Raw genomic sequence first — 27,936 nt, forward strand, 5'->3', positions numbered from 1 at the left:
AAATTCCAAAAAGCTTGAAGTTGAGGGTGACTCCAGATTGGTTATCGATGCCATCAACAGAAAGTGCTTGGTTCCTTGGTGTCTCCGAACCCTTATCAGAGACATTGTTTTCCTTGCAAGCCAATTTAAAGAAATCTCCTTCAACTTTGTCCCTCGTGAAGCTAATTTCGTAGCTGATAAAATTGCTGGTCTTGGCCACTCCTCAAGTATGCCGGTCACCTGGTCCAACAAGCTCCCTTTTTCTGCGCTTTCTGCTTTCAATTTTAACAAGTTTAGTTTAGGTTGTTCTAGAGGTTTCTGTTTGTAATCTCCTTTTCCTCCTCAAAAAAAAAAACTTTGCATGATTATTGATGCTAAGTTGGATTATACAGATAGACGGGCTCAATGGCCCCGACCCGAATGACTCCAAAACTGAAAGGGCTGTAATGAGACGGGACATGATCAATTTAAAAAAAAAAAAATTCAACCCCGTCCTGTCCCGTTGTTAGAATCGGGTTTGGGTTTGAGTTTGTGATCATAGCCATCCCGGCCCGGGCCCATCTTTTGAAGTTTCTAGGGGACGAAAGATGATAGTGTAAAAGACCACTTAATACTAAACGGTGCGTATATGCAAGGTAACTGAGAACTGTAACGGCCTTTATTGTTTTTAGATTAACGAATTGCTGGACTCACATCCTTCCTCCTTATTGAGAGAGCAAGGAGAGAATCAGAGAATATCAGCACCGTCTTCGCCGTAGAAGATCGAATCGGAACCCCAAGATGCCGCCGAAGAAGATGGGCGTGAACAGCAAGGCGGAAGCCGCTAGGGCTCGGCGGAGCGCCACCGAAGCCGAGCGCAAGGAGAGCGAGGCTCGCCACAAGGAGGAGCAGTACTGGCGCGAAGCCGAGGGCAGCAAATCACGCGCCGCCAAGAAGCGCGAGGAGGAGGCCGACAAGCGAGCCGAGGCCGCCGCTCGCAAGGCCGAGGCGCGCCGATTGGCCGAGCTGGAGGAGAAGGAGCTGGAGAAGATGGCCAAGAAGCCTGACAAGAAGGTCAGCCGCGTCGCGATCCCGGTCCCGAAGGTGACGGAGGCCGAGCTGAGGAAGCGCCGGGAGGAGGAGGCGGCGGCGATGGAGAAGAAGTCGGAGGAGTCGAAGAAGAAGCAGACGCGCACGGCGGCGGAGGAGGAGTACGAGAGAATGGTGCTTGTGTCGAACACGAACCGTGATGATTCGACTATTGAGGCGAGGTCGGTGGAGGAAGCGATTGCTCAGATGTCGGTGGCGGAGCCCTTGCCGGTGGATCGCCACCCCGAGAGGAGGCTCAAGGCTTCCTTTAAGGTGCGTTTTGCCATTGGTTTTAATCTAAATTGTGGCTAGTTTGGGGGAATTGATGGTTTACGTGGTTCAATTGGATTGATTTTATTCGTAGAGTTAGCATATGCTTAGGCCTAGTTTACATGACTAGAATTGTTGCTTTTGATAGAAGAATGACCTTTAGGAATTGCTTTGGATTGAAAAATGTCCTTGAATGACGACGGTGAAGTTTCAGGTATCATTAAGTAACCAAAATGAACAATGGAATAGATGAAACACACACATTACAATAGAATGTCTACTCTAAAAGAAGAAGTTGGTGTGGGAGTGTGAGAGTGTACAAGCTTGCTTGCTTTGTTGGCGCACACATCTTTGCTATATGGATTTTTATGGATTCAAGGCTGTGAATAGATTTTGCACCTCTATATACATATCTTTTTTCCAACCCGGGCTTCATTTTTTTGCCTATGTACATGTTATGAGGATATCATATGACACAATGTTTATCTCATGAAGAACATAGTTTATGCTCTTCTGGTGGCAGAGGATATGTGTTATCCATACTAGTAGTAGGGATCAAGTTCTCAGTTCTAATGTTCTTGGTTTATGTGTGTAATGTCCAAATATCTCACGCTTAATGCCTCCTATAGAGGTACAAATTCAATTTTTTAATTTGTCTTTACTGCTGTTGGTTCTATTAAACCTCTGATCGAGTTCAGTACAGTAGAAATTGCTTACAAAGTACAGATATGTGGCTATTGCTAGAAGCTTTATTTCTTACTTCTTCCCTTGTCCCAGGCAACTCATTACTTTTAGGAGTTGTCATTTGTTTATAGCCAGATGAGTGTTTTTATGATGTGCTTTTGCACTTCATTGATAAATCAACCTCTAATATCTTGTTGGTGTGGTCCTATGAGAGTTTAAGTTTTTTCTGTGTTGATAAATTGTTAATGTGGCGAATTGTTGGAAACATTGCAGGCATTTGAAGAGGCTGAGCTTCCCAGGTTGAAGGAGGAGAAACCAGGACTTACTCACAATCAATACAAGGACATGATATGGAAGCTATGGAAGAAATCTCCCGATAATCCTCTAAATCAGGTATATTTCAATTGTCCTGTGTCTTACTTTCACCAATGTTGAGGTTTTTTTTTTTTTTTTTTTTTTTAATTTAAATTTTGTTATAATTACTTTTGACTCTTTAAAAACCAAGGGACATTTTCATAGTTTGGTGCATCAATATCTCAATTTAAAAGGATATCTGTTTGTACACGAAGCCTGATATTTCTACTTCCACATATTCAGGTTGGTGCTGAGTGATCGCTGAGGATGTTCACTATCCAATGGCGGTTAGGCTTCTCCTGAGCTTATTTTGCTAATTTCATCATGTCGACCCACTTACATTTGTAATTTTATATGCATATATGGTTTCTACCCCATTGTATATGCTATGTCTGTTTAATAAAGCAATGCAGTCTTTTATCTTCTAGCCTTGGTACAGAAGTGTTTTGGTATATTTGTTTATGTGCTATTCTGTCTATACTAACTATAGATTTTGACCACGAAGTTTCAACACTCCAAACTTGTTTACTGAAGAACATGATTTTCCAAAACAATTTTTTTTTCTTCTGATTTAACAACCTTTGGTCTAGATTTTTTTTGTAGAGTTGTGTAGGTGCAGATCACGTGTCATAATATTTTATTTATGTGAACTTTGTATGGTTTGTTTGGTTTCGAGGAGTCGATAAACGGTCAGCACCCTCTTTTGAGTGAATATAAAACTTGTTCCGCCTTTTGTGTGCGAGTAGTGTCACCCTTCTCTTCCTTCGTTAATTTTATATTTTATTTTTGCAATTCACCATTTTAAAATGGTGACATTGGCTTAGTAATGTAGGTGATGGTTTTCTGTTGGGGCTATCTTGTAGAGGTTGCAGATCGGACAGTATTAACAAGTGGTTGTGGCAATCTAGAATTTCTGAAGAAGTTCATTCATGTGAGGTTTGACTAGGAAGGTGTTTTAAAAATTTGGAGGAAGTTCATACTTCATATCCACTTCATAAGTTGTTGCAGCAATATAGAAAATACTGTTTGGCTTGGCCAATTTTGCCAGCCTTACTGATCAATAAATTCTTGTATACTTAGTTGCTTCTGCTGGATGAGAGCTTAAGATTGCTCCATTATAAATTCAAAGCATTGGTTTGCTTTGTTTTTATCATTTTGTGTTTTGTATTGCATAAAAGTAGCAAAGCTGGTGCTTTGTTTTTTCAGTATCATTGACCATGTGGCACCGAGATATTTGCTTATCACTGAAGCATATTGTTGATAGGTCAAAATGCATTTTCAATTTCTGTAGTTTAGCTTGATTTGTAGTTTCATCCTGTCGAGTAGTCTTGGCAAGTTAAGTTAAAAGCTTATAGTTTAATGTTTGCAACATCAGTCCCTACGGTCAATTGTGGAGATTAACAAAGGGCTTATTGCAAACTTTAAACTACGGGTTTATATTCCTTGAAATTACATGGACTAAAGTGAGAATCGGCAAAAACATTAGCAGCTCGCTTCCATCCATGTCATGGGGGGACCTTCCATCCCATCATCATGTTTAGCCACAGCACTTTCCTGTTGTATGAGCATCTGTAAGGGTTAGTGTGTGCTATTAGCACAAGTTAGTACCTCAGATGGCCAATTCACCATGGAGCGAATTCCTTGAGAGACCTCAAATGGTGGAAAGATAGAAAATTTTGTACTTCTGCTCTTGGGCATGATTAGCCAGGTGAAGATGAATCTGGATCCAGTCACCCCAACTATCCTCTTCCTACAGAAGCTCCAAGTATGTTAAGTGCTATATTCAGTCCTTGTGATTGGCCCTTTTTGGGCATTTATTTATGCAACACCAGAAAAGCACGGCCGTTGAATCTGATATTAACTTGTGCAATTAAATTGTTCAAACAAATGATCCTGATATAAAAGGCATGCCTAACTATTCCACTTTCCTCTCTTTAATTTTGGCTGAAATAGTTGCTACACTCTTTGGAAAGAGTTATATTAGCCATCAATACTTACCAACTACTGGTACATTCTTAAACCCATCAACTACTGCAGCTCACGAAAACAAAACGACACTACGTCCAAATAGATAAACCCAACCAATTAGTTTATAGCTATTCCAAACCAGAAAGAAAAGAGAAGAACAATGTTCTGCAGTTTTTCAATGAACTGGTGCTCCAGCAACAAGTGCCAGTTTGTATGAGATGGTTCGAAGTCATACAATTGAACCCCAAATGCTATCGTGCCGGTGCAAGACAGAGAAGACCAAGAGGACGATTATTGCTGGCCTAAATTCAGATACCTGCAGTAGAGAAATGCTGCTTGGATTGCTCACTTCTGTTGTTAAACCAGAAGACACTGTGATAGCTATTCATGTTGAAGAAACAGATGTTACATTTGATCCGAACACTTTCCACATTCATGAAGATCTCTGCAAGTCCAAGAAGGTAGGGTCTTAATTAATTCTCCCTAATGTGAAATAATCAAAGAAATTTGGAGCTTATGGTTCTTATGTACAGGTAGATTTCCAAATAAAGGTCTGCATAGGAGATTCATACATTTCGGAATTAACTTACCAAGTTAGAGTCAGCTATGCTACAATCCTTGCACTTGGTTGCAGCTCTTCAGGGTAATGAAACTACTAAAATCTCTCTCTCTCTCTCTCTCTCTCTCTCTCTCTCTCTCTCTCTCTGTGTTAATTATAATTTACTATGCAGGCTCAATGTTTCAGCTACCAGTGCTTGCCTGAAAGGTTTACCTCCTTCATGCATACTTCTGGTAATGAATAGTGTTGGAAGAATCTTATTTCAGAGGGAGGGAACTTGCCAACAAGGTTCTGTAAAGGTAGCCCTGCCCCTGCAATCTTCTCAGTCATTTTCTTCAGTGTACGCTTGTTATAATCAGTCAAACACCAACCGGAAATTGCACAAGTCATTGACAATACCATCTGCTCCTCCCGTATCATCAATTCGGCGAATTACTAGAAGGGCACTCTCTTCTGCACATAAAACAGTGGAGGTTTCCGATTTTGTGGCTCAAAAGCTGTTTCATAGATTGGGACTACTAGAAGCAGAAGGATCCAGCAGGCATTTCGCCTCCCAAGAGCTTCGCTATGCAACTAATAATTTCAGCTCTGACATGGTGATTGGAGAGGGTGGACATAGCAAGGTGTACCGAGCCACTCTTGAAGATGGTCGAGCTGCAGCTGTGAAAGTCCTCAAAACCACACACCATTCAGTTAGTGATCTTTTCCGCGAAGTAGATTTTCTATCTAGTATGAATCACAAGAACATTGTTCAGATAATTGGGTTCTGTGATAGTGGAGAGATGCTTGCGATTGTGTATGATCTTTTACATGGAAGCTTGAGGAGGAATTTGAGACAACTAAGGTGGAGTGAGAGGATGAAGGTTGCAATTGGTGTGGCAAAAGCTTTGGAGTACCTTCATCATTCTCACAACCCTCCCATCATTCATAGGGATGTCAAGTCTTCTAACATTCTCCTCTCCCATGATTGTGAACCAATAGTGAGTTCTAGAATAATATCACTTGAATTCTAAAACCTTCCAACAAAAATTATTTTTACATCTTATATATGAGATATTGATACGTGCCGTTACTTTTGCTTCTGATTCTCAGTTGTCCGATTTTGGAGCAGCAATGGTACTTCGTCAATCTCAGCATGCAGATGCGCCATTTGATGTTGTTGGGACGTTTGGATACTTAGCCCCAGAGTACATGATGTATGGCAAGGTTGATGAGAAGATAGATGTGTACTCATATGGAGTGGTGCTTCTAGAACTCATTACTGGGAAAGAGGCTATTCAAACCGACCAGGAGATTCGAGAAAGCTTAGTCCTTTGGGTAATAGAAGAAACTGTTGAGCTTTATAACTAACTTTCTGAAAATTGGTCTGTTCACCTGAAGCTGCTGTAGTCTTTGCTCATTGACTTGCAGGCAAGGTCCCTATTGAGCTGTGGCATATGCGAACGTCTTATTGATCCTTACTTGTCTGAGGACTACAACAAGGAAGAGATGGAAGTAATGATGGTAGCTGCACGCCTCTGCCTTATGCATTCATCTTCTAGAAGACCAACCATGAAAACAGTAAATCCAAAACTTAATTTGCATGCTACTTTGAGATTATAAATCAAGATTTTGTTTCCTTCTAAGTGTGCAAATGTGTTCCCTGTAACTTTGTGACAAATTGTTTTAACAGATACTTAGGCTGTTTGAGGAGCCAGATCACTGGTTAAGGATGCAGAGAGAAAGAGACGAGTTTCTGAAAGGGACAAAATCAAAAGATGATTCAGCCCTGTTTTGACCTGAAAGCTCAATTATGTAACACAGTTCAATGTTTGTTGATCACTTTGACTTCACCATGTGGTCCACAGAAGCAACGTCCTGCAATATCGCCGTACATATACACAGATATGTAGCAAAAGTTTATTGTTGAAAAATGTAGAATGAATAAGACAATTATAAAATCTCTGCTTGGTCTCCTGATATCTGAAACCATAATTGGATATGTTTGCAAGGATTTTGGCTAGCTTTTATAAAATAAAACTTTTCAGGTTCAAATAATTATTTCATCTTTGTAAACGGCTTGGTCTCCTGATATCTGAAACCATAATTGGATTTGTTTGCAAGGATTTTGGCTAGCTTTTATAAATAAAACTTTTCAGGTTCAAATAATTATTTCATCTTTGTAAACTGATATCTGATACCTGATGCTATAATTATTTCATCTTTGTAAACTGATATCTGATATCTGATACCTGATGCTAGATGTTCATTTTGATATCATCTGTACAGTTCTATTTTACTTACTTGATTGTTTCAAGAATCTATGATCAGTGCCTTATTCAACTTATACAACAAGGGTAAGCTAGAAATTGGGTTTGTGCTGATATTCATGATGATTTCTTTATACATACATAACTGAACTTTTCAGAAACATAGAATCAAAAGCTGATTGCATAAATGTCCATTCAATTTGATATTTTTTTTCTTTCCTAATTCAACCTTACATTAAGAAAGAACATATATTTAAAAGGTAGAAGTAAAAGTCTGTTTGTTTCTGGAGATACAGTTGATTATTGTCCAAAGGGCAATTTTTACTGTTAATTAAGCCTCAGCCAACTGAGCAAAATTAATTGGGGTTACAAATTGTGGTCCACCACCATAGAGGGTTACAGCAGCCAACTTATAAGCAGCCTGTGTTGGATGAAATCGATCCCAGAACAAGTATTGATCGCGATTCGAACAGAGATTTGCATCTGGTTTACAGAAGTTTTCAGCATTGAGCTTCCCAGTTCCACAACATGCAGCTGCCACTTGTGTAAAATCTGAAAAATCAAAAGTAGAGTTTCAAGGTGATTAGTACGTTATGCATTTTCCGTTATTCTTTTGCTCATGTTTAACAGTAATTACACCATTGACAAGAAAAAATTGCTTACTGAATGCAAGAGGGTTCTGTATGACATTTATAGTCATTTCAAATGCATTTCCAAGTGAGTACTTCAAGCCCTCAAATTCTGAGCTGAGCTTGTGCATAAGCACATCCAGCTTTGAATGGAAAGCTTTTGCATGATCATTCAGCTCCTCTATACAGCCGCCAGTAGCATTAAAAAATCTCTGAGATGGGCAGCAGCCAATCGGGGCGACACTGATAATTCCTAACTTCCTTGCTCCAAGATTAAGTAACGTCTGCAATTTCAATACAGCCCTCAGCTTAACTATAAGAATTCTAAACTGCAAATCTTCTCTTGTTAGACAGTCTAACAACATAAAATTGGTCTGTGAATCTGGACCAATGGTTAGGTTGATTCTAGGCTTAACGTCTGAGCCAGATTCACAAGTTTCCCAGAAATCATTACCCCATTTTGTACATATAATTAAAAATTGCTTCTGTAAGAAGTGTTTCAGCAGCGCTAAAAACTCATAGAATCTTTTCAGTTAATATTCCAACTGCAGGAAGCACTTGGAACTGCTTCATGTCAGGTGATTCCTCAAAAAGCACTAAAAAAATGCTTCTATAAGCCTGAAAAGAGTTGTAACTTTTTTCTGCCAGACATCAGTCAAGCATTTTTCATTATCTGATGGTGCTTTTGCAAGTTCCAGAAGCAATGCCAAACCAGCCTCGAATATTCTTATTGAACCCGTATTTCTAAGATACAAGAAACATAGAGAAAAGTATGTTACCTTCAAGTGATTCTCATAAGCGAGTACTAAAGAGGACAAGAATTGTTCCTTAGGAATTGAACTGTTTGAGCTGTAGTATTCGAAAATGTCATTGCTGCCAATGCTGATGAAGAACAAAGACTTTGAAAGATACGTCTCAGTTGCTACCGGGCCCATTAAGGCGGTGAGATTACTCCGGACAGACGAAAATTGCTGTATCTGCTCTGCTAGTGGAATACAATTTTTTGTCATTCTTTGTCCAGTGGTATCAAAGAGGCCAGACCCTCCAGAAGCAAAGCTGAAGCCTCCAAACCACTTGAGAAGAGAAGTAGAGTTGAGGGAAAGAAAGGGCTTTGGACTTTTCTAGTAACCCAATAGCTTGGCTACATATCATCACAAGATAGAATATGTTAAGCTAGCTTGATGATGCAGCAATGCTGCTAAATATTCATGAATAAGGCAGAAAATGTATTAATTTCAACTAACCAAGAAAATCAGCTGTATTAAGGCCATTGCTGAACCTTCCAGTGGGTGTTGAGTTACAAAAGTCGATTCCATTGTAGGGGAAATCAGCCCTGGCCATGCTACCTGGCAAGAAGTTGTTGGTGCCAACATCAGCAGTGGAGTCACCTAGTATGAAGATTGCTGGTACAGCTGCTTCTGCTAAATTAAGAACAGCTATGACCAAGGATAGAAGAACTAGAGGAAAACCCCATTTGTTTGCCATGATAAAAAAAAAAATAGAGATGTGAACAAGTTAGTACCAAAAATATGTGTATTGCAGGAAACCTCTACTTGTCATGGGGATTTATATGCATGGAGGTTTTAGAATTACATATAGAGCTGGTCACTTCCTTCCAAGAATACACTAGAGACATGTATAATATGTTCATTACTCAGTAGGCAAATTGGCCTAGTGATTGTCTTTCTGATGTATATGGCCGGATTGACCATTGACCAAACAATTACCATTGTTAATCACCTTAGCTTTCTCAACTAGGTTTACCACTTTATTAGAGTTTAGCTCGGGTGCAACATTCATTCATAAATTACCGAAACTCATTTTAACACAGAATGAATTGGCTAGAGCTAGTGTAGACCTTTATAAGGATTACATTTCTAGACCGGATTATGTGACCACATGAGGTGACAATATTACATTTTAAGACCGGATTGATGTGTTAATTAACACTCTATGCAGCCCTAAAAAGGAACATAGTGGGAAAGCTGTGCTATTTGTATTGATGCTTCTTCGTCATAGAGTTATCTTTCCGGTATGTCACCGCTATGTCAAAGCAAATGGAGTAGCCATTCGTGCACTCTTTGCTAATTGGTGCTTGTTAGAATACATAGATTTTGTGGAGAATTCTGGTATTATTTCAGGATGTTCTCTTTATGCTTATTGTAATCTGGGATTCAGGCTCTACGTCCCCTCCTTGTTCTCTGCAATTTCATTAATCAAGACTTGAGGGCAATAGTCCTTAAAAAAAAAAAAAAAAAAAGTTCTTATAGCATATATTCCCTTATAAACTCAAGATACTGAGTCCACTTTCCCAAGACAGAAACATGGAGACAAGTGGCCGGTTTATTTGTCCTCATGGGGTTTAACTTTCTTCCTCATCTTCGTAGTTAGGTCCAAAAGTGCACATCAATTAGAATTCTCCGTTCTTTTCCTGAAAATTCTTTTTCTTTCGATAGAACAAGGAATTTTATATAGTTTTTTCTATCATACAAAAAAAAAAAAAAAGAGAAAAAAAAAATTCTAAAAATGAAAAAAGTGGTTCAAATGACTTTTCATCTTGCTCACTCACCCTCCAGATGCTTAATGCTTTGTTTACATTCACCTTCTCTGCACTGCAAGTTTGGATTGTTCTTTGATACTATCACCTAATTATGTATGACAGTCTTCTTGTGTTTATAAGTGGAAACCATATTACTGAATCCTGATTCAAAATGCATAGTTTAATTTGGTAGTCTACAGTTGTAAAACAAAGTGGAAGCTGAAAAGTGCAATCCTCTGTCTGTGAAATTGGGTTTTAGGCTTTTAGCTGATATTAAAAATGAACTCTTCATTACAGATTGAACTTTTCAAAACCAGAATCAACATCTACTTGCATTATTATAAACAAAATTTCCAATGCATGCATAAAAGAACAGTACGTGAATTAAAAAGCAGAAGTAATAACAGTTGCATCTGCAGACATAATATCAAGTCATGACCAAATAGATAGGCTTTGCTCTAAGCCTTGGCCAACTGAGAAAAATTAATTGGGGATACAAATTGTGGTCCACCACTGTAGAGGGCAATAGCAGCCAACTTAGAAGCAGCCTGTGTTGGATGAAATCGATCCCAGAACAAGTATTGATCGCGATTCAAACAGAGATTTGCACCTCGTTTACAGAAGTTTTCAGCATTGAGCTTCCCAGTTCCACAACATGCAGCTGCCACTTGTGTAAAATCTGAAAAACGAAAATGCACTTTGAAGGTAAGCCTTTTCCTTACGATTTTTGTGCTCATGTTTTTAGTATAATAAATGTACTAAGACAACGTATTCTAACATAAGAAAATGTATCAGATTGACAAATATTTCTGAGCATTATGCTTGTAAATATTGATGAAGACAATTTTCTTACTGAATGGAAGAGGGTTCTGTATGACATTGATTGTCATTTCATATGAATTTCCAAGTGAGTACTTCATGCCCTTGTATTCTGAGCTAAGCTTGCACAAGAGGGCATCCAATCTTGAATGAAAAGCTATTGCATTATCATTCAGCTCTTCCAAACATCCCCCAGTAGCATTGAAAATCCTCTGAGATGGGCAGCAGCCAATCGGGGCAATGCTGATGATGCCAAACTTCCTTGCTCCAAGATTGTATAGAGTCTGCCATTTTAACACGAGATCATTTACTCCTTCAAATCTTGTCATATACGATCAAGTTGAATTATCTATCTATTTACAATTCCACTTATTAATGACATACACAAGACAATGTGCCTAACATAAAAAGAACGAAGTATGTCACCTTCAAGTGATTCTCATAAGCTACTTCTAAAGAGGACAAGAACTTTTCCTTCGGAATGGAACTCTTTGAATGGTAGTATCCGAAAAGGTCATTGCTGCCGGTGCTGATGAAGATCAAAGAATCTTTAAGAAACTTCTCAGTTGCTACCGAACCCATCAAGGCCGTAAGATTGTTCTTGACAGATGAAAATTGCTGTATCTGCTCTGTTAATGAGATAAATTTTTTCTGGTTTTTGAATGAGGCACCAAATGGAATATTTCCAGTTCCAAACTTCATCAATGTCAGCTGAAATAAAAAACAAAGAAGAGGAAAAATAAATCATCATCTTAGTCATTTATCTGTTTTTTCCGGATTAGACATCAGATTGACAAAGAGCCATCTTATGCTTAAAGTAACTTGTTCCCCAAGAAAGTGACTTGCCATTGTCTGTCCAGTTGTGTCAAGAAGACCAGACCCTCCAGAAGCAAAGTTGATACCATTAAACTTCTTCTTTTGAAGAGAAGTAGTTTTCAGAGAAAGAAAGGGGCTTGGACTTCTCTTGTAACCAAAATACCGGGCTATATCACCAAAAGAAGCAATAAAATGTTAAGCTTAAAAATGAGCTTTCCCACATTGTTTTCTTATGAATGAGAAACCAAGGGAGTAAGTAGTATATAGACTAACCAAGAAAATCAGCACTGTTAAGGCCATTGCTGAACCTTCCGGTGGGTTTTGAGGTGCCAGGAAAGTCAATGCCATTGGGGGGGAAGTCAGCTCTTGCCTTGCTAGCCGGCAAGAAGTTATTGGTGCCGACATCTGCTGTTGAATCACCAAATATGAAGACTGGTGGCAGTACTGGCTTAGCTGCTGCTGCCAAGCTAAGAACAGTTATAAACAAGGATAGGGCTAGAGGAAGAACCCATTTGTTTTCCATGAGAAGAGAAAAATCGATAGATGTGGGTTAAAAGAACAAAGAAATCCAAAACAAAAAATTCTGTTGGTCTCCAACGAATGACGGTTATGTTGCAAAAAAGATTCAGTTCTAGTTGGATTGATGAGAAAAGAATGGATGTTTTAGAAGTATATATAGTCCTGGTTAGGCGGTCACTTGCAGCAAGAATATACACATACAAATATAAGCGGTTCACCAGGCGGATTGGCCTAGTGATATTCTATTGCCGGATTGAGCTGTCACCAAACCATATTAATTGTTAATCTTAATATGCTTTTAAGGTTAGGAGTAAACACATGTACTCATAACATTACCAATCATCTCTCACAGAAATGCGACTGAGACCCATTTAGATAGAACTGGCCAGATCGATGACAAACCACTCCAATACTTTTGTTTCATGCATGCCATTGATTTGATCTGGATTAACTCGCAAGTTTTTGTCTCAGTATTCTTAAATTTTTTTCTTTAAAGAAAGGACGAAAGGTATTCGATGAATTGTAACCATGACTCGTCGCTAAAAATAGGACGGTCTAGAATCAAATCTGTACTGTGTATGGGAGGTCACTTTGTAAATACATTACTAATCGATCAGTTCACATTAGTTTCTTTGACAGAAACAAGGGAACCAATGGCCGGTTGAATTTGTCCTCATTGGATGATTTCTCTAGTTCACCTTTGTATTTAGGTCCCAATTAACGTTAGTTTCAAAAAAAGTGAGCCTGTCCCAGTCTTCACATTGAAGATTTGAAGTTTACACATGAAAATCCTGTGTTTTGACTAATGCATTCGAAATGCGCAAATGTAAGATTTAGATGAGTAATGATATAAGATTAATTGTGTGCATATTAATTCTTTAAACGTACATACTTCAAGAAAATAGTGTCAATCAATCTCTTTTAAAATATTGAAGGGAACTAAAAATTTGATAATTTTTTGGAAGATGTGCATTTGAACCATTCTTGATACATTTAAACAAAACACTACGGGAATGATAGTTTGTCACCACAAATAGCATTTGACAACATGAGAAGTACATACATGATGATATTCATCATCCCTGAGGTAATTGTTTTTCAAGAATCCTTTAATTTATGCTGCTAGAATAATAAATTGTTTAGGACCTTAATCCCTTTACTTGAGCAACTACAAACGGAATCTCCCTCATTGACTTACCATAACTTAACTCTACATATTTATCTTGATTATCTCAAAGATGGAGCTGTTAATCTGGTACTGTGTTTTATAAAAAAAAAATTTTTTTTGAATAATTCGATACTGAATTAATCTGCCCAACCCAAAGATTAATTACTATTTTTGATTTGATGCCACAAGTTAATGATCAAATTGTAGCCCAAAACCAGTAACAACATTCTTAACATGAAGAACAGCATTTGTGTGTTAATATATTTGAGTCACATTCTTCTCTAAACGCTTTCAAATTTCCTCTTTAAAAAAAAAAAATCATCATTCTAAAGTTTGGCATGTTAATACATTTGAGTCACATTCTTCCCTAAATGCTTTCAAATTTCCTTATTAAAGAAGAATCATCATTCTATGAATAAATAAGCCTACAAGTTGAATACTAGACTTCAATATATTTTTTTATAATTATTTTCTTTTAATCCTCACCCTGATGCCATAATTCTGCATTTAAACCTATGACATTCACAATATTAGTTATGTCAGCTAACCAATAGGTCACGACTCATCGACAACTATAAAGTTGCGTCGACTTTCACATCTTATATACAAAACAACATTGGACTCTTTGTTGATATAATGACCTAGTTCCTATTCAACCTTCATAGTTATAGAACAAGGGGGAGCTGAAAAGTACATCTTATCTGTGTGGAATTGTGTTTTTGCTGATATTAAAAATAAACTCTTCATTACAGACTGAGGTTTGCAGAACCAGAAATAATATCTGCTTTCATAAATGCCAACTCAATTTCAGAATAAGCTTGCAATGAAAGGAAAAAGAAATAAAACGTAGATGAAAAACTAGTTTTGCTACTACAGACACAATTGGTCTTAAACAAATGGTTAGTTTGCAGTTAAGCCTCGGGTAACTGAGCAAAGTTAATTGGGGATACAAATTGTGGTCCTCCATAGTAGAGGGTCACAGCTGCCAACTTAGAAGCCGCCTGTGTTGGATGGAATAGATCCTAGAACAAGTATTGGTCGCGGTTCGAACAAAGATTATCATCTGGTGTACAGAAGGATTCACCACCGAGCTTCCCAGCTCCACAACATGCATCTTCCACTTGTGTAAAATCTGAAAAACAGAAACGGAATTAGAAGGTGAACCTCTTCCTTGACCAGTTGACCACCTTCCATTTCATGTTACACACATGCATGACAAAGTGTTAAGCATTATGACTTCATTATTTACTAGTTGCTTACTGAATGGAAGAGGGTTCTGTATGACGTTTATTGTCATTTAATATGAATTTCCAAGGGAGTACTTAAAGCTTTCGTGTTCGGTGCTGAGCTTGCACAATAGGGCATCCAGCTTTAAATGGAAGGCTATTGCATGATCATTCAACTCCTCCAAACATCCCCCAGTAGCATTGAAAATCCTTTGAGATGGGCATGCAGCAGCCAATCGGGCCGACGCTAATGATTCCAAACTTCCTTGCTCCAAGAGTGTATAAAGTCTGCCATTTTAAAACAGGGCTCAGGTTATGAAACTCCAATTTTATACTCGAGAAATGTTCTCTTACCAAACAGTCTGGCAACATAGCATGTTTATCTAGCTACACAATGAATCTGATTAGGTAGATTTTAGCCTAAATATTTGGTCTGGATTAATGCAAGAACAGTAATTGCTCCTTCAAAACTTGTTTATCTGTGACACTAGACAGTGTGCTATAACATAAATATGTCAGCTTCAAGTGGTTCTCATAAGCAAGTCCTAAAGATGACAAGAATTCTTCTTTGGGAATTGAACTGTTTGAATGATAATATCCGAAAAGGTCATTGCTTCCACTGCTGGTGAAGATCAAAGACTTCGAAAGAAACTTCTCAGTTGCTGCTGCACCCATTTTGGCCATGAGATTGTTCTTGACGGATGACAATTGCCGTATCTGTTCTGTTAATGGGATAACATTTTTTTGGTTGTTGAATGAGGCACCAATAACATTCCTGGTCAGCTTCAATCAAAATGAAAAGTAAGAGAAACTTGTCATGTACGGTTTTAGCCATCTCATTTTCCAGATTACACATTAGAATGATGAAAAGCCATTCTATGAATTAAATAACTTCTGCATCAAGAAAGTGACTTACCAATGTTTGTCCAGTTATGTCAAGAACACCAGACCCTCCAGAAGCAAATTAATACCTCTGAACTTTTTCTTTTGAAGAGAAGTAGCACTGAGGGCCTTGGATTTCTCTTGTAACCAAAATGCTTGGCTATATCACCAAAAGAAGCACTATGTTAACCTTCAAAATAGGCAGAAATGTAATAATTTCAAAATAGGGTTTTTAAACTTGAGAGTGAGCTCTTCCAAATTTTCTTATACCGACCTAGAAAATCAGCACTGTTGAGGCCATTGCTGAACCTTCCAGTGGGTCTTGGTGAGTTAGGAAAGTCAATGCCATTGTGGGGGAAGTCTGCCCTTGCCTTGCTACCTGGCAAGAAGTTATTGGTTCCTATATCAGCAGTTGAATCACCTAGTATGAAAATTGGTGGCAATAATACTGGCTTTGTTTAAGGATAATAGAATTGAGAGAGATTGATGAGAGAATTGTGTTCTTATTATTGAGAATAGGAGCCCTATATATAGGGATTACAAAGTGCTAGTTCTAATGTTACAAGGAATACCAATCCGTGTAGGATTGGGAAATCTAGAACCTTCTCTCCTATTGCTACTCCTAGTTTGATAAGGCACACTAAATCGATATTCCTTCAACACTCCCCCTTGTGCCGCTTCAAACTTGGTGGTGACGCTTCATCCGTTGCCTCGTTAAAAACCTTGCCAGGTAACAAAAACCCTGTGGGATAAAAATAACCCTGGTCGAAGGACAAAAAGAGCACAACACGTCCTTCACTCTACGAGATCGAACATGTAGACATCATAACTCCCCCTGATGTCGATATCTCCCCCTGATTGCTATAATCGTGGGAGTTCGGATAACTTTCTCAATCCGATGCTCTTCACATGTTTCTCGAAGGTGGATTTAGGTAACGACTTAGTGAATAAGTCCGCTACATTATCCTCTGATCGGATTTGATTCACTTCAATCTTTAGAAGTGATTGTTGTTGCTGATTATAAAAGAACTTAGGCGATATATGCTTGGTGTTGTCGCCCTTGATGAAACCTAACTTCATTTGTTCAATACAAGCTGCATTATCCTCATAAATGCATGTAGGTTCATCTGTGGTAGACTTCAAACCACAACTTCCTTGAATGTGTCGAATTACAGACCTTAGCCATACACATTCACGTACAGCTTCATGTAGAGCAATAATCTCTGCATGATTTGAGGAAGTAGCAACAAGGGTCTGTTTTGTAGACCTCCAAGATATAGCAGTGCTTCCCATGGTAAAGACATAACCAGTTTGGGAGCGACCTTTGTGAGGGTCAGAGAGGTACCCTGCATCAGCAAAACCCATCAAGACATCATTGTCGTTTTGATGGAGGGAGATAGGAGAACGCCGGCCACCATGAGCGGTGGCGGCGCCGGCGGCGGCAACATGGCCGGCGGCCATTCCATGGACGGGGGCGTTTTGCCTTTTGGGGTCCAATCCCAAATTTCCGTCATTCCTTTTCTCTCTGTAGGGATAGAATAAGCCCATATCAATCGTACCTCTTAGGTATCGAAAGATTGTCTTTATACTAATCCAATGGCGGCGTGTTGGCGCAGAGCTATGTCGAGCTAACAAGTTCACTGCGAATGAGATATCCGGTCTTGTGCATTGAGCTAAGTACAATAATGCGCCTATTGCACTCAAATAGGGCACTTCGGCCTCTAGGGGTTCTTCGTCCTCATCCCTTGGACGAAACGGATCTTTTCCGGGCTCAAGACTACGGCCGATCATGGGAGTACTCGCAGGCTTTGCTTTATCATCATTAAAGCGCCTTAGAATTTTCTGAGTATATGCAGACTGATGGATCAAAATCCCATCACTACGGTGCTCGAGTTCTAAACCGAGACAAAACCGTGTTTTCCCAAGATCTTTCATCTCAAATTCGGATTTCAAGTATTTAGCAGTTTCCTTCAACTCATCTAGAGTTCCAATTAGGTTCATGTCATCGACATAAACTGCTACGATTGCAAATCCGGAACTTGTTCTTTTAATGAACACGCATGGGCATATTTCATTGTTAATATATCCCTTCCCAATCAAGTAGTCACTTAGACGGTTATACCACATCCGTCCAGATTGTTTTAATCCATATAGTGAGCGTTTTAATCTTATTGAAAACGCGCTCCGTGGTTTAGAGCCACTTGATTTGGGTAGTTGAAGTCCATCTGGAACCTTCATATATATCTCTGAATCTAGATCCCCATAGAGATATGCTGTAACCACATCCATAAGCTGCATGTCAAGTTTTTCGGAAACTACCAAACTGACAAGGTAGCGGAACGTTATAACGTCCATTACGGGAGAATATGTCTCTTCGTAGTCAATTCCAGGGCGTTGTGAGAAACCTTGCGCCACAAGGCGGGCTTTATATCTTACCACCTCATTTTTCTCATTACGCTTTCTAACAAAGACCCATTTATGGCCAACAGGCTTTACACTTGGGGGTGTCTGCGTTACAGGCCCAAATACCTGTCTCTTTGTTAGTGAATCCAATTCAACCTGGATCGCATCTTTCCATTTAGGCCAATCTGCTCTTCGTTGACATTCTTCAACAGAGCGAGGTTCGATATCATCATATTCTATAATTCCTTTTGCAATATGATATGCAAATGCATCATCAATCGCCATAGAATTTCTATCCATCATCTCATGTACACTAGTGTAATTTATGGAGATCTCTCTATTTTCTGGAGTTGGTTCTGACATTGGAGCGTCCCCCAATGATGTCTCTTGGACATAACCATAATCCGGAATATTCTCATGAGATGGATTATTTATATCGATGATTAATGGATTATTCTGTGCCAAACTCGCTTTCTTTCTTGGGCGAGAATCCATCGAACCTATAGGCCTCCCGCGCTTCCTGGCAGGAGCCATGGGCCTAGCCACAACGTCACCATCACTGTGAGAGGGGACGTTGGCGCCATGCTCAAATCCTCTTGAGTTAGCGTCATGTCCTCTAGTTTTAGGGACATCAATCCTTGCAGGCACGTTTGCAGCAGGTATGTGTGATCTCGTCACTTTAGCGATATCAGAAAACGCATCAGGCATCGATTCTGCTACGTTCTGAAGATCGAGAATTCTCCGCACTTCAATTTCAGACTGTGCGGTTCGGGGATCAAGATGAGACAGAGTGGGGACAGACCACGACAATTCCGGTCGTTCCTGTTGAACATTGATGTTCTTATCTCCCCCTAACGATGGGAAGACTGTCTCATCGAAGTGACAATCCGCAAATCTAGCGGTAAAGAGATCGCCTGTCAAGGGTTCTATGTAGCGGATAATCGTTGGAGAATCATATCCAACATAAAGGCCTAATCGTCTTTGAGGACCCATTTTGGTGCGCTGTGGCGGCGCAATAGGCACATAGACTGCACACCCAAATATGCGTAAGTGTGAGACATCAGGCTCATACCCAGTAACCATCTGGGACGCAGAGAAGGGTTGAGTGGCAGTGGGCCTCAGACGAATAAGCACGGCTGCATGCAATATTGCATAGCCCCAAGCAGAAATAGGGAGATTGGTGCGCATCACCAATGCTCGAGCAACCATTTGAAGTCGTTTAATGGTGGCTTCTGCGAGACCATTTTGGGTATGAACATGAGGAACAGGATGTTCAACATCAATCCCAATGGACATGCAATAATCATCAAAAGTCTTTGATGTAAACTCCCCAGCATTGTCTAATCTTATAGACTTAATGGGATGATCAGGGTGGTGAGCCCGTAACTTAATTATTTGTGCTAGGAGTTTAGCAAATGCAGCGTTCCTTGTGGACAATAGCATGACATGTGACCAGCGTGTCGATGCATCAACCAACACCATAAAATATCTAAATGGTCCGCATGGTGGTTGAATAGGTCCACAAATATCACCTTGAATTCTTTGCAAGAATGGTATATTTTCCTTGGTGTCCTTTGCATAGGATGGTCTTGATCCTAACTTTGCTAAAGAGCAGGCTTTGCAGAACGAATGATGGGCTTTAGAAACAACCAATGAGGATTTTGGTTGAGCCACAAAGTCACAAGTGACTTTAGAAGTAAAAGTTGGAGACAAAGGACCCTTGGTGGCGTCAATGCCACCCTGAGGCCGCAGGGGGAAGGCGGCGCCGGCCAAGGATGGCCGGATTTGGGGGTGAACGGCGCCGTAAGGCGCAGGGGCTCCTTCGGTGTCCAAAAACCGAGTTTTACTTCTTTTCGTTCTGAAAAAGGGATGTCCGTGTGAAGTCTTTAATATACGGATCATCATGTCACGACCTGGGTGTCCCAAACGGTCGTGCCAAAGCCTATACGTGTCGGAATCCCATAAATCATCTCTCATGACATGGTTGGATTCAATGACTCGAATAGTGGTTGCATACAACCCACTAGAGCGACACATAAGTTTCTCTAATACTCGTTTATGTCCGTAGTCATTAGAGGTGATGCAAAGGAACTCTTGTCCATTCTCACAATGTGTTTCCACATGAAAACCATTGGCTCTTATATCTTTGAAGCTCAATAGGGTTCTTCCTGCCCTAGGAGCATAAAGAGCTTCGGTGACATTCAAGGTAGTGCCATTAGGCAACATAAATTGAGCTGGTCCTCGACCATGAATCAATTGAGATGGTCCAGCCATCGTAGTCACAGAAGATCGAGTAGGCGCCATCCATAGGAATAGCTGCCTGTTTCGAAGGATGGTATGTGTAGTAGCACTATCCACGAGGCATTCGAGCTCTCCGGGAAACATACTGAAAAATAATAAAGTTCGAATTTAGAATATGTCCAAGACATTTGAATAAAATAAATCGATACTTTATTAATAATAGCCAATGATTACATCAAAGTTTCTTGACCAAAATCTAATCCAATATAAAAATCAAACCGTAGACAAATCGTAGTCACTCAATCCTTTCGGTAATTTCAATTTAGTTGTGACCAGGTAAGGTAAGGCGAGATTTTGGTGGAGCGTTGCTCACTTTTAAAACCGTTCTCTCAGATCAAACCTTGCCTAGACATCACAAGTACTCTTGAGTACGCCTAGAGGGAAAAAGTTAATACAATAAGTCATTTTATTGATTTAAGGCATAATAGCCATTACATAATTCTTGGAAAAGTAAAGGACTATACTAATCAAAATCTGCAACATCCTTGTGCAATTCTTTGTCAGATTTGAAGTCCGCTATGGTGAGATTGACGTCGGCATCATCACCATCTTCTTCTATATTTTCGGCAAAATTGGCTTCATGCTCTCTGAAGTCTCTAAATGCCTTGTAATGCGCAGCTAATTGTTTGCTTGCGTTGCATTGTTTGAACCAGTGCTCACTAGATCCACATCGATGACACATGTCATTGTGATTTCCTCCCTTTAATTGAGGTGCATTGTTTGCACTTGGGTGGCGTCCCCCATAGGAGTTGGCGCCATTCCCACGGCCCTGGGTGGTTCCTCCATGTCCTGGAGCCCCACGGCCTCCTCTCCCACGTTGCCATGTATTGCCACGTGATCGTCCTTCATTCTGACGAGTACCTTCCTTTGTAGGGCGGTTATATGGACCAGAACGTCCGTTGTGTCCCTTATTCTTAGGGTTCCGCTCCTTGCGCCCTCCTTTGGGTGCATTATTATAATTCACCTCATGAACGCTCTTAGTTCCGATAGGCCTTGAATTATAATTCTTCACGAGGATATTATCATGCTTTTCAGCTACAGACATAATAGTAATGAGCTGATGAAATCTCGTGATCCGTCTAGTATCGAATTCCGTTCGATATTGCTTTGAGAGCAAAATTGCTGAGACGGGGAAGGTGGAGAGAGTTTTCTCAATTAGTTCTTGCTCTGTGACGGGTTGTCCACAGAACCCCAACATGGTTTTGAGGCGTAGAACTTCTGAATTATATTCAGCTACAGACTTGAAGTCGGCGAATCGTAGATTGCCCCATTGAACTTTCAAGTCAGGGAGGAGGGTATCCTTGATATTTCCAAATCGCTCTTCTAGCGCGACCCATAATTCTCTAGCATCCTTGATTGCCATGTACTCCAGTCGGAGTGATTTATCCATGTGGCGCCTCATCAAGATGAGGGCGGTGGCATTGTTCGTAGCCGTACGCTCAAATATGAGAGTAGGATTAGGAGCTTGAATTAAGGGTAGGATCCCTTTTGAAGTGAGATGGTGCTCAACATCCGTGGCCCAACTATGATATTCCGAGCCAGTTGAGGTAAGTGCAGGAAAGTCAAGTTTCGACATCCTGAAATAAGAAGAAGAAATATATTAGTTTCGGAGTTAAAACTTCCACGACAACTAAATATTTAAGATTTCCGAGCTATGCTACCAAGAAATCGATTTCCAAGAAAATTGGATTAGACCGAAACAATGATGTTTATTAGGTCATAAATCGATGCTTGCGGACGCTCTTAGTCCGAAGTCTTACGAACGCTCTTAGTTCGTTAATTGCGTGAATCCCCACGATTCCGCTTTTCAATGATCGAACCCACGTTATAAGAAAGGTGGGATGAAGAAGAAGGGAGGTTTTTAAGTCCCCGAGAAAAAGAAAGAATTTCAATGTAGGAACTTTAAAACTTACTCTTTTGGATACTTACTTTTTGGTTTTGGATCACGCGCGTGTCGATGCAGGCGTGATGGAACGAAGCGAGTCGAGTAAAGGTGTGCAGTGGTGCACGGCAGCAGGGGCTGCAGTGGCAGTGAGTTGCAGGTGTGCTGCAGGGGCAGCAGGGGGTGCAGGGGCTACGGGCGCGAAGTAGGCAGGCCGGTTGCGGGGCAGCAGTTGTTGCGGGCAAGGCAGCAGCGAACGCAGGTGTGCGTACGGGCTGCGGGGGCAGGTGTGCGCGGGGCAGCAGATGTGCGGCAGAGCTGCAGGAGCAGCAGGGCAGCGACGCGGGGCTGCAGACGCACGGGCGCGCAGGGAAGGCAGGCAGCAGGGCTGCAGGCGCACGGGCGCGCAGGCAGACGAGCGCAGGGGCGCGTAGCGCAGGGCAGACGCGGTGGGGGCTCGGCTAGGGGCTGCTGGGGTAGTCGGCACGCAGGTAGACAGAAGGCTGCAGGCAAGAGCTTGCGGCAGATTTTTGGCAAAGGAAGTTTTGTGGGGTTTTTTTTTCTTTTTTTTCTTTATGGCTAGAGTCGTGCTGATAACGTGTTTAAGTATATTGGTATTGAGAGATTGATGAGAGAAGTGTGTTTTATTATAGAGAATAGGAGCCCTATATATAGGGATTACAAAGTGCATAATCTAATGTTACAAGGAATACCAATCCGTGTAGGATTGGGAAATCTAGAACCTTCTCTCCTATTCCTATTCCTAGTTTGATAAGGCACACTAAACTTGAGAGTGAGCTCTTCCAAATTTTCTTATACCGACCTAGAAAATCAGCACTGTTGAGGCCATTGCTGAACCTTCCAGTGGGTCTTGGTGAGTTAGGAAAGTCAATGCCATTGTGGGGGAAGTCTGCCCTTGCCTTGCTACCTGGCAAGAAGTTATTGGTTCCTATATCAGCAGTTGAATCACCTAGTATGAAAATTGGTGGCAATAATACTGGCTTTGTTTAAGGATAATAGAATTGAGAGAGATTGATGAGAGAATTGTGTTCTTATTATTGAGAATAGGAGCCCTATATATAGGGATTACAAAGTGCTAGTTCTAATGTTACAAGGAATACCAATCCGTGTAGGATTGGGAAATCTAGAACCTTCTCTCCTATTGCTACTCCTAGTTTGATAAGGCACACTAAATCGATATTCCTTCAACACTCCCCCTTGTGCCGCTTCAAACTTGGTGGTGACGCTTCATCCGTTGCCTCGTTAAAAACCTTGCCAGGTAACAAAAACCCTGTGGGATAAAAATAACCCTGGTCGAAGGACAAAAAGAGCACAACACGTCCTTCACTCTACGAGATCGAACATGTAGACATCATAACTCCCCCTGATGTCGATATCTCCCCCTGATTGCTATAATCGTGGGAGTTCGGATAACTTTCTCAATCCGATGCTCTTCACATGTTTCTCGAAGGTGGATTTAGGTAACGACTTAGTGAATAAGTCCGCTACATTATCCTCTGATCGGATTTGATTCACTTCAATCTTTAGAAGTGATTGTTGTTGCTGATTATAAAAGAACTTAGGCGATATATGCTTGGTGTTGTCGCCCTTGATGAAACCTAACTTCATTTGTTCAATACAAGCTGCATTATCCTCATAAATGCATGTAGGTTCATTTGTGGTAGACTTCAAACCACAACTTCCTTGAATGTGTTGAATTACAGACCTTAGCCATACACATTCACGTACAGCTTCATGTAGAGCAATAATCTCTGCATGATTTGAGGAAGTAGCAACAAGGGTCTGTTTTGTAGACCTCCAAGATATCGCAGTGCTTCCCATGGTAAAGACATAACCAGTTTGGGAGCGACCTTTGTGAGGGTCAGAGAGGTACCCTGCATCAGCAAAACCCATCAAGACATCATTGTCATTTTGATGGAGGGAGATAGGAGAATGCCGGCCACCATGAGCGGTGGCGGCGCCGGCGGCGGTAACATGGCCGGCGGCCATTCCATGGACGGGGGCGTTTTGCCTTTTGGGGTCCAATCCCAATTTTAAGTCATTCCTTTTCTCTCTGTAGGGATAGAATAGGCCCATATCAATCGTACCTCTTAGGTATCGAAAGATTGTCTTTATACCAATCCAATGGCGGCGTGTTGGCGCAGAGCTATGTCGAGCTAACAAGTTCACTGCGAATGAGATATCCGGTCTTGTGCATTAAGCTAAGTACAATAATGCGCCTATTGCACTCAAATAGGGCACCTCGGCCTCTAATGGTTCTTCGTCCTCATCCCTTGGACGAAACGGATATTTTCCGGGCTCAAGACTACGGTCGATCATGGGAGTACTCGTAGGCTTTGCTTTATCTTCATTAAAGCGCCTTAGGATTTTCTGAGTATATGCAGACTGATGGATCAAGATTCCATCACTACGGTGCTCGAGTTCTAAACCGAGACAAAACCGTGTTTTCCCAAGATCTTTCATCTCAAATTCGGATTTCAAGTATTTAGCAGTTTCCTTCAACTCATCTAGAGTTCCAATTAGGTTCATGTCATCGACATAAACTGCTACGATTGCAAATCCGGAACTTGTTCTTTTAATGAACACGCATGGGCATATTTCATTGTTAATATATCCCTTCCCAATCAAGTAGTCACTTAGACGGTTATACCACATCCGTCCGGATTGTTTTAATCCATATAGTGAGCGTTTTAATCTTATTGAAAACGCGCTCCGTGGTTTAGAGCCACTTGATTTGGGTAATTGAAGTCCATCTGGAACCTTCATATATATCTCTGAATCTAGATCCCCATAGAGATATGCTGTAACCACATCCATAAGCTGCATGTCAAGTTTTTCGGAAACTACCAAACTGACAAGGTAGCGGAACGTTATAACGTCCATTACGGGAGAATATGTCTCCTCGTAGTCAATTCCAGGGCGTTGTGAGAAACCTTGCGCCACAAGGCGGGCTTTGTATCTAACAACCTCGTTTTTCTCATTACGCTTTCTAACAAAGACCCATTTATGGCCAACAGGCTTTACACTTGGGGGTGTCTGCGTTACCGGCCCAAATACCTGTCTCTTTGTTAGTGAATACAATTCAACCTGGATTGCATCTTTCCATTTAGGCCAATCCGCTCTTTGTTGACATTCTTCAACAGAGCGAGGTTCGATATCATCATATTCTATAATTCCTTTTGCAATATGATATGCAAATGCATCATCAATCGCCATAGAATTTCTATCCATCATCTCATGTACGTCTTGCATTTACATGAGTCCGGAATAAGTCAGAGGACCTCATAGCATAGATGGGGAAGGTATTGAGGGTTTTCTCAATCAATTGGTCTTCTGTGATTGTTTTTCCACAGAGACGCATCATTGCTTTGATGCTGAGAGCTTCCGAATAAAATTGCATGACAGTGTCAAATTCATAGAAGCGAAGATGTTTCCATTCTGCTTCTGTATTCGGAAGTATGGAGTCACGAACATTGCCATATCGTTCGCGAAGCGCATGCCAAAGCTTTATGGCGCTATCCTCATTTATGAACTCAAACTGTAGGTCACTATCCATGTGACGTTTCATAAAGGCAAGTGCCTTGGAATTATCTTTCTCAGTTTGAGGGTCTGGAGCTGTTTCTATAGGACAAAGCTCTTGGATTGTATGCAATAAATCACGGGCAATGAGGTGGATCTCGACATCAGTGACCCAAATTAAGTACCTTTTGCCTGCATAATCCAATGGAACAAAATCGAGTTTGTTTGTGTTTGACATCCTGAAAGATGAAACAAAAACAAGTTAGTTTCGGAGTCAATGCTTCCACGAAAACTAAATAAGATTTCCGAGCTATGCTACCAAGAAATCGATTTCCAAGAATAATTGGATTAGACCGAAACAATGATGTTTAAATGGTCAAAATCTATGCTCACGAACGCTCTTAGTCCATAGCTTACGAACACTCTTAGTTCGTTAAATCGATGCTTACGGACACTCTTAGTCCGAAGTCTTACGAACGCTCTTAGTTCGTTAATTGCGTGAATCCCCACGATTCCGCTTTCTCAAGAATCGAACCCACGTTATAAGAAAGGTGGGATGTAGAAGAAGGGAGGTTTTCAAGTCCCCGAGAAAAGAAGAAATATTTAAATTTCGAATTATAGGAACTTCAAAACTTACTCTTTTGAATACTTACTTGTATTTGGATCACGCGCGTGTCGATGCAGGCGTGATGGAGCGAAGCAATCCGAGTAGATTCTGTTCTGAACAGCTTGTACCTCGATTGGTGTACAGATCTCAATATGACTCCGATAAGGCTGAAATTAGGAGGTTAGATGGAAGAGACAGAGACGAACAACTTTGATGAAGAAAGTTTTTCGATCTGAGCTTCCGAACTAGACGTTTCGAGGCTTTCAAGAAGACGGATGTGCACAGGAACGGGAAAAAGATGCAGTGGGTGTGCGTTGGCTTGTTTGCGCAGCAGTGATGCTTTGATGACAGCAGGCTGGAACGCAGGGCTGCAGGAAGGGGGCAGCAGGGGCTGCTGTGCAAGGTTGCAAGCGCACGGGCGTGCGGGCTGCAGCGAAGGCTCGGCTAGCTCGGGCTAGGGGCTGCTTTGTGAATGAGTTTTGGTTTTCTGTTTTGTGGTTAGAGTCGTGCTGATAACGTGTTTAAGGATAATAGAATTGAGAGAGATTGATGAGAGAATTGTGTTCTTATTATTGAGAATAGGAGCCCTATATATAGGGATTACAAAGTGCTAGTTCTAATGTTACAAGGAATACCAATCCGTGTAGGATTGGGAAATCTAGAACCTTCTCTCCTATTGCTACTCCTAGTTTGATAAGGCACACTAAATCGATATTCCTTCAACAGGCTTAGCTGCTGCTGCTAAACTAAGAACAGCCATAAACAAGGATAGGATTAGAGGAAGAAATCATTTGTTCTCCATGATAAAATTATTAATCGGACAAAAAAAAAAAAATATTGGTATACAAATTATGTGTTTCAAGAAAAGCTTCAAATGGGATTGACGATTGATAATGAATGCCTTAGAACAATACATAGTCCTGGTGAGGCGGCCGATCACTTCCTAGAAAGAATATACACTTACAAATGTAAGGGGTTCACTAGGCGGATTGTCCATTTGTCCTAGTTATTATCTTTGGACCATTGACCAAAATCTAGAATAGCATTGTTAGAATAGATGATAGGAACTAGGATGCACTCTTACTGATTCAACGATTTTCAATAAATTAAGATTATGTTTCACATTTACTGATCGCCTATTACAGAAGCAAGACACAAATAGATAGTAACCTCAATAACTTTGTTTCATTCCATCAGTTTCGAGCCAACTAACCATTTTGAAATTGGTAGTATTCTCAAGTTTTTTCTTCCAAGGACAGAGAGAAAGTATTTGCTGCCTCTTAGAGAATACTGAGGGCACGCCCATGTACTTCTTTTTCATTTATCCAGCCCCCCAATTACAAATTTCTGACTCCAAAACTGCGCCTTAAGCAAGTTAAATTACGTACGCGTCATAAGTTTGTAATTATACATAATCTAAGCCACATTTGTTCTTATATATGACAGAAACAAGGAGACCATTGGCCGGTTTATT

The 27,936-nt window shown here is 40.6% G+C and overlaps 3 protein-coding genes and 2 pseudogenes across 9 annotated transcripts; 2 read left to right on the forward strand and 3 right to left on the reverse strand.

Moving 5' to 3' along the window:
• Positions 1–607: 607 nt before the first annotated feature.
• On the forward strand, positions 608–3,560 carry LOC112171962 (coiled-coil domain-containing protein 124). Of its 6 annotated transcripts, none has more exons than XM_040508716.1 (4): positions 609–1,320; positions 2,275–2,394; positions 2,599–2,642; positions 3,180–3,560. In XM_040508716.1, the coding sequence occupies exons 1-3, from the start codon at positions 760–762 to the stop codon at positions 2,611–2,613; spliced, it is 696 nt and encodes a 231-aa protein (XP_040364650.1). In that variant the 5' UTR covers positions 609–759; the 3' UTR covers positions 2,614–2,642; positions 3,180–3,560. The 6 variants fall into 6 exon arrangements, with proteins under 6 accessions (XP_040364647.1, XP_040364650.1, XP_040364648.1 ...); XM_040508714.1 differs by having other exon boundaries at positions 3,188–3,560; XM_040508715.1 differs by having other exon boundaries at positions 3,219–3,560.
• Positions 3,561–3,749: 189 nt separating this feature from the next.
• LOC112171960 (receptor-like cytosolic serine/threonine-protein kinase RBK1) lies at positions 3,750–6,836 on the forward strand. Of its 2 annotated transcripts, none has more exons than XM_024309088.2 (6): positions 3,750–4,784; positions 4,857–4,966; positions 5,055–5,862; positions 5,975–6,199; positions 6,272–6,442; positions 6,555–6,836. In XM_024309088.2, exons 1-6 carry the CDS (start codon positions 4,542–4,544, stop codon positions 6,657–6,659), a joined length of 1,662 nt encoding a protein of 553 aa, XP_024164856.1. In that variant the 5' UTR covers positions 3,750–4,541; the 3' UTR covers positions 6,660–6,836. The 2 variants fall into 2 exon arrangements, with proteins under 2 accessions (XP_024164856.1, XP_024164857.1); XM_024309089.2 differs by having other exon boundaries at positions 3,765–4,784; positions 6,293–6,442.
• Positions 6,837–7,060: 224 nt separating this feature from the next.
• On the reverse strand, positions 7,061–9,245 carry LOC112171964 (annotated as a pseudogene).
• Positions 9,246–10,757: 1,512 nt separating this feature from the next.
• On the reverse strand, positions 10,758–12,457 carry LOC112171961 (GDSL esterase/lipase At5g37690-like). Its single transcript, XM_024309090.2, has 5 exons — positions 12,208–12,457; positions 11,965–12,101; positions 11,545–11,829; positions 11,153–11,402; positions 10,758–10,978 (listed from the first exon to the last, which is right to left on the reverse strand). Exons 1-5 carry the CDS (start codon positions 12,455–12,457, stop codon positions 10,758–10,760), a joined length of 1,143 nt encoding a protein of 380 aa, XP_024164858.1.
• Positions 12,458–14,532: 2,075 nt separating this feature from the next.
• Positions 14,533–16,078, reverse strand: LOC121050021 (annotated as a pseudogene).
• Positions 16,079–27,936: the final 11,858 nt, after the last annotated feature.

This window comes from Rosa chinensis, chromosome 6, assembly GCF_002994745.2.
Source record: "Rosa chinensis cultivar Old Blush chromosome 6, RchiOBHm-V2, whole genome shotgun sequence".
NCBI lineage: Eukaryota > Viridiplantae > Streptophyta > Magnoliopsida > Rosales > Rosaceae > Rosa > Rosa chinensis.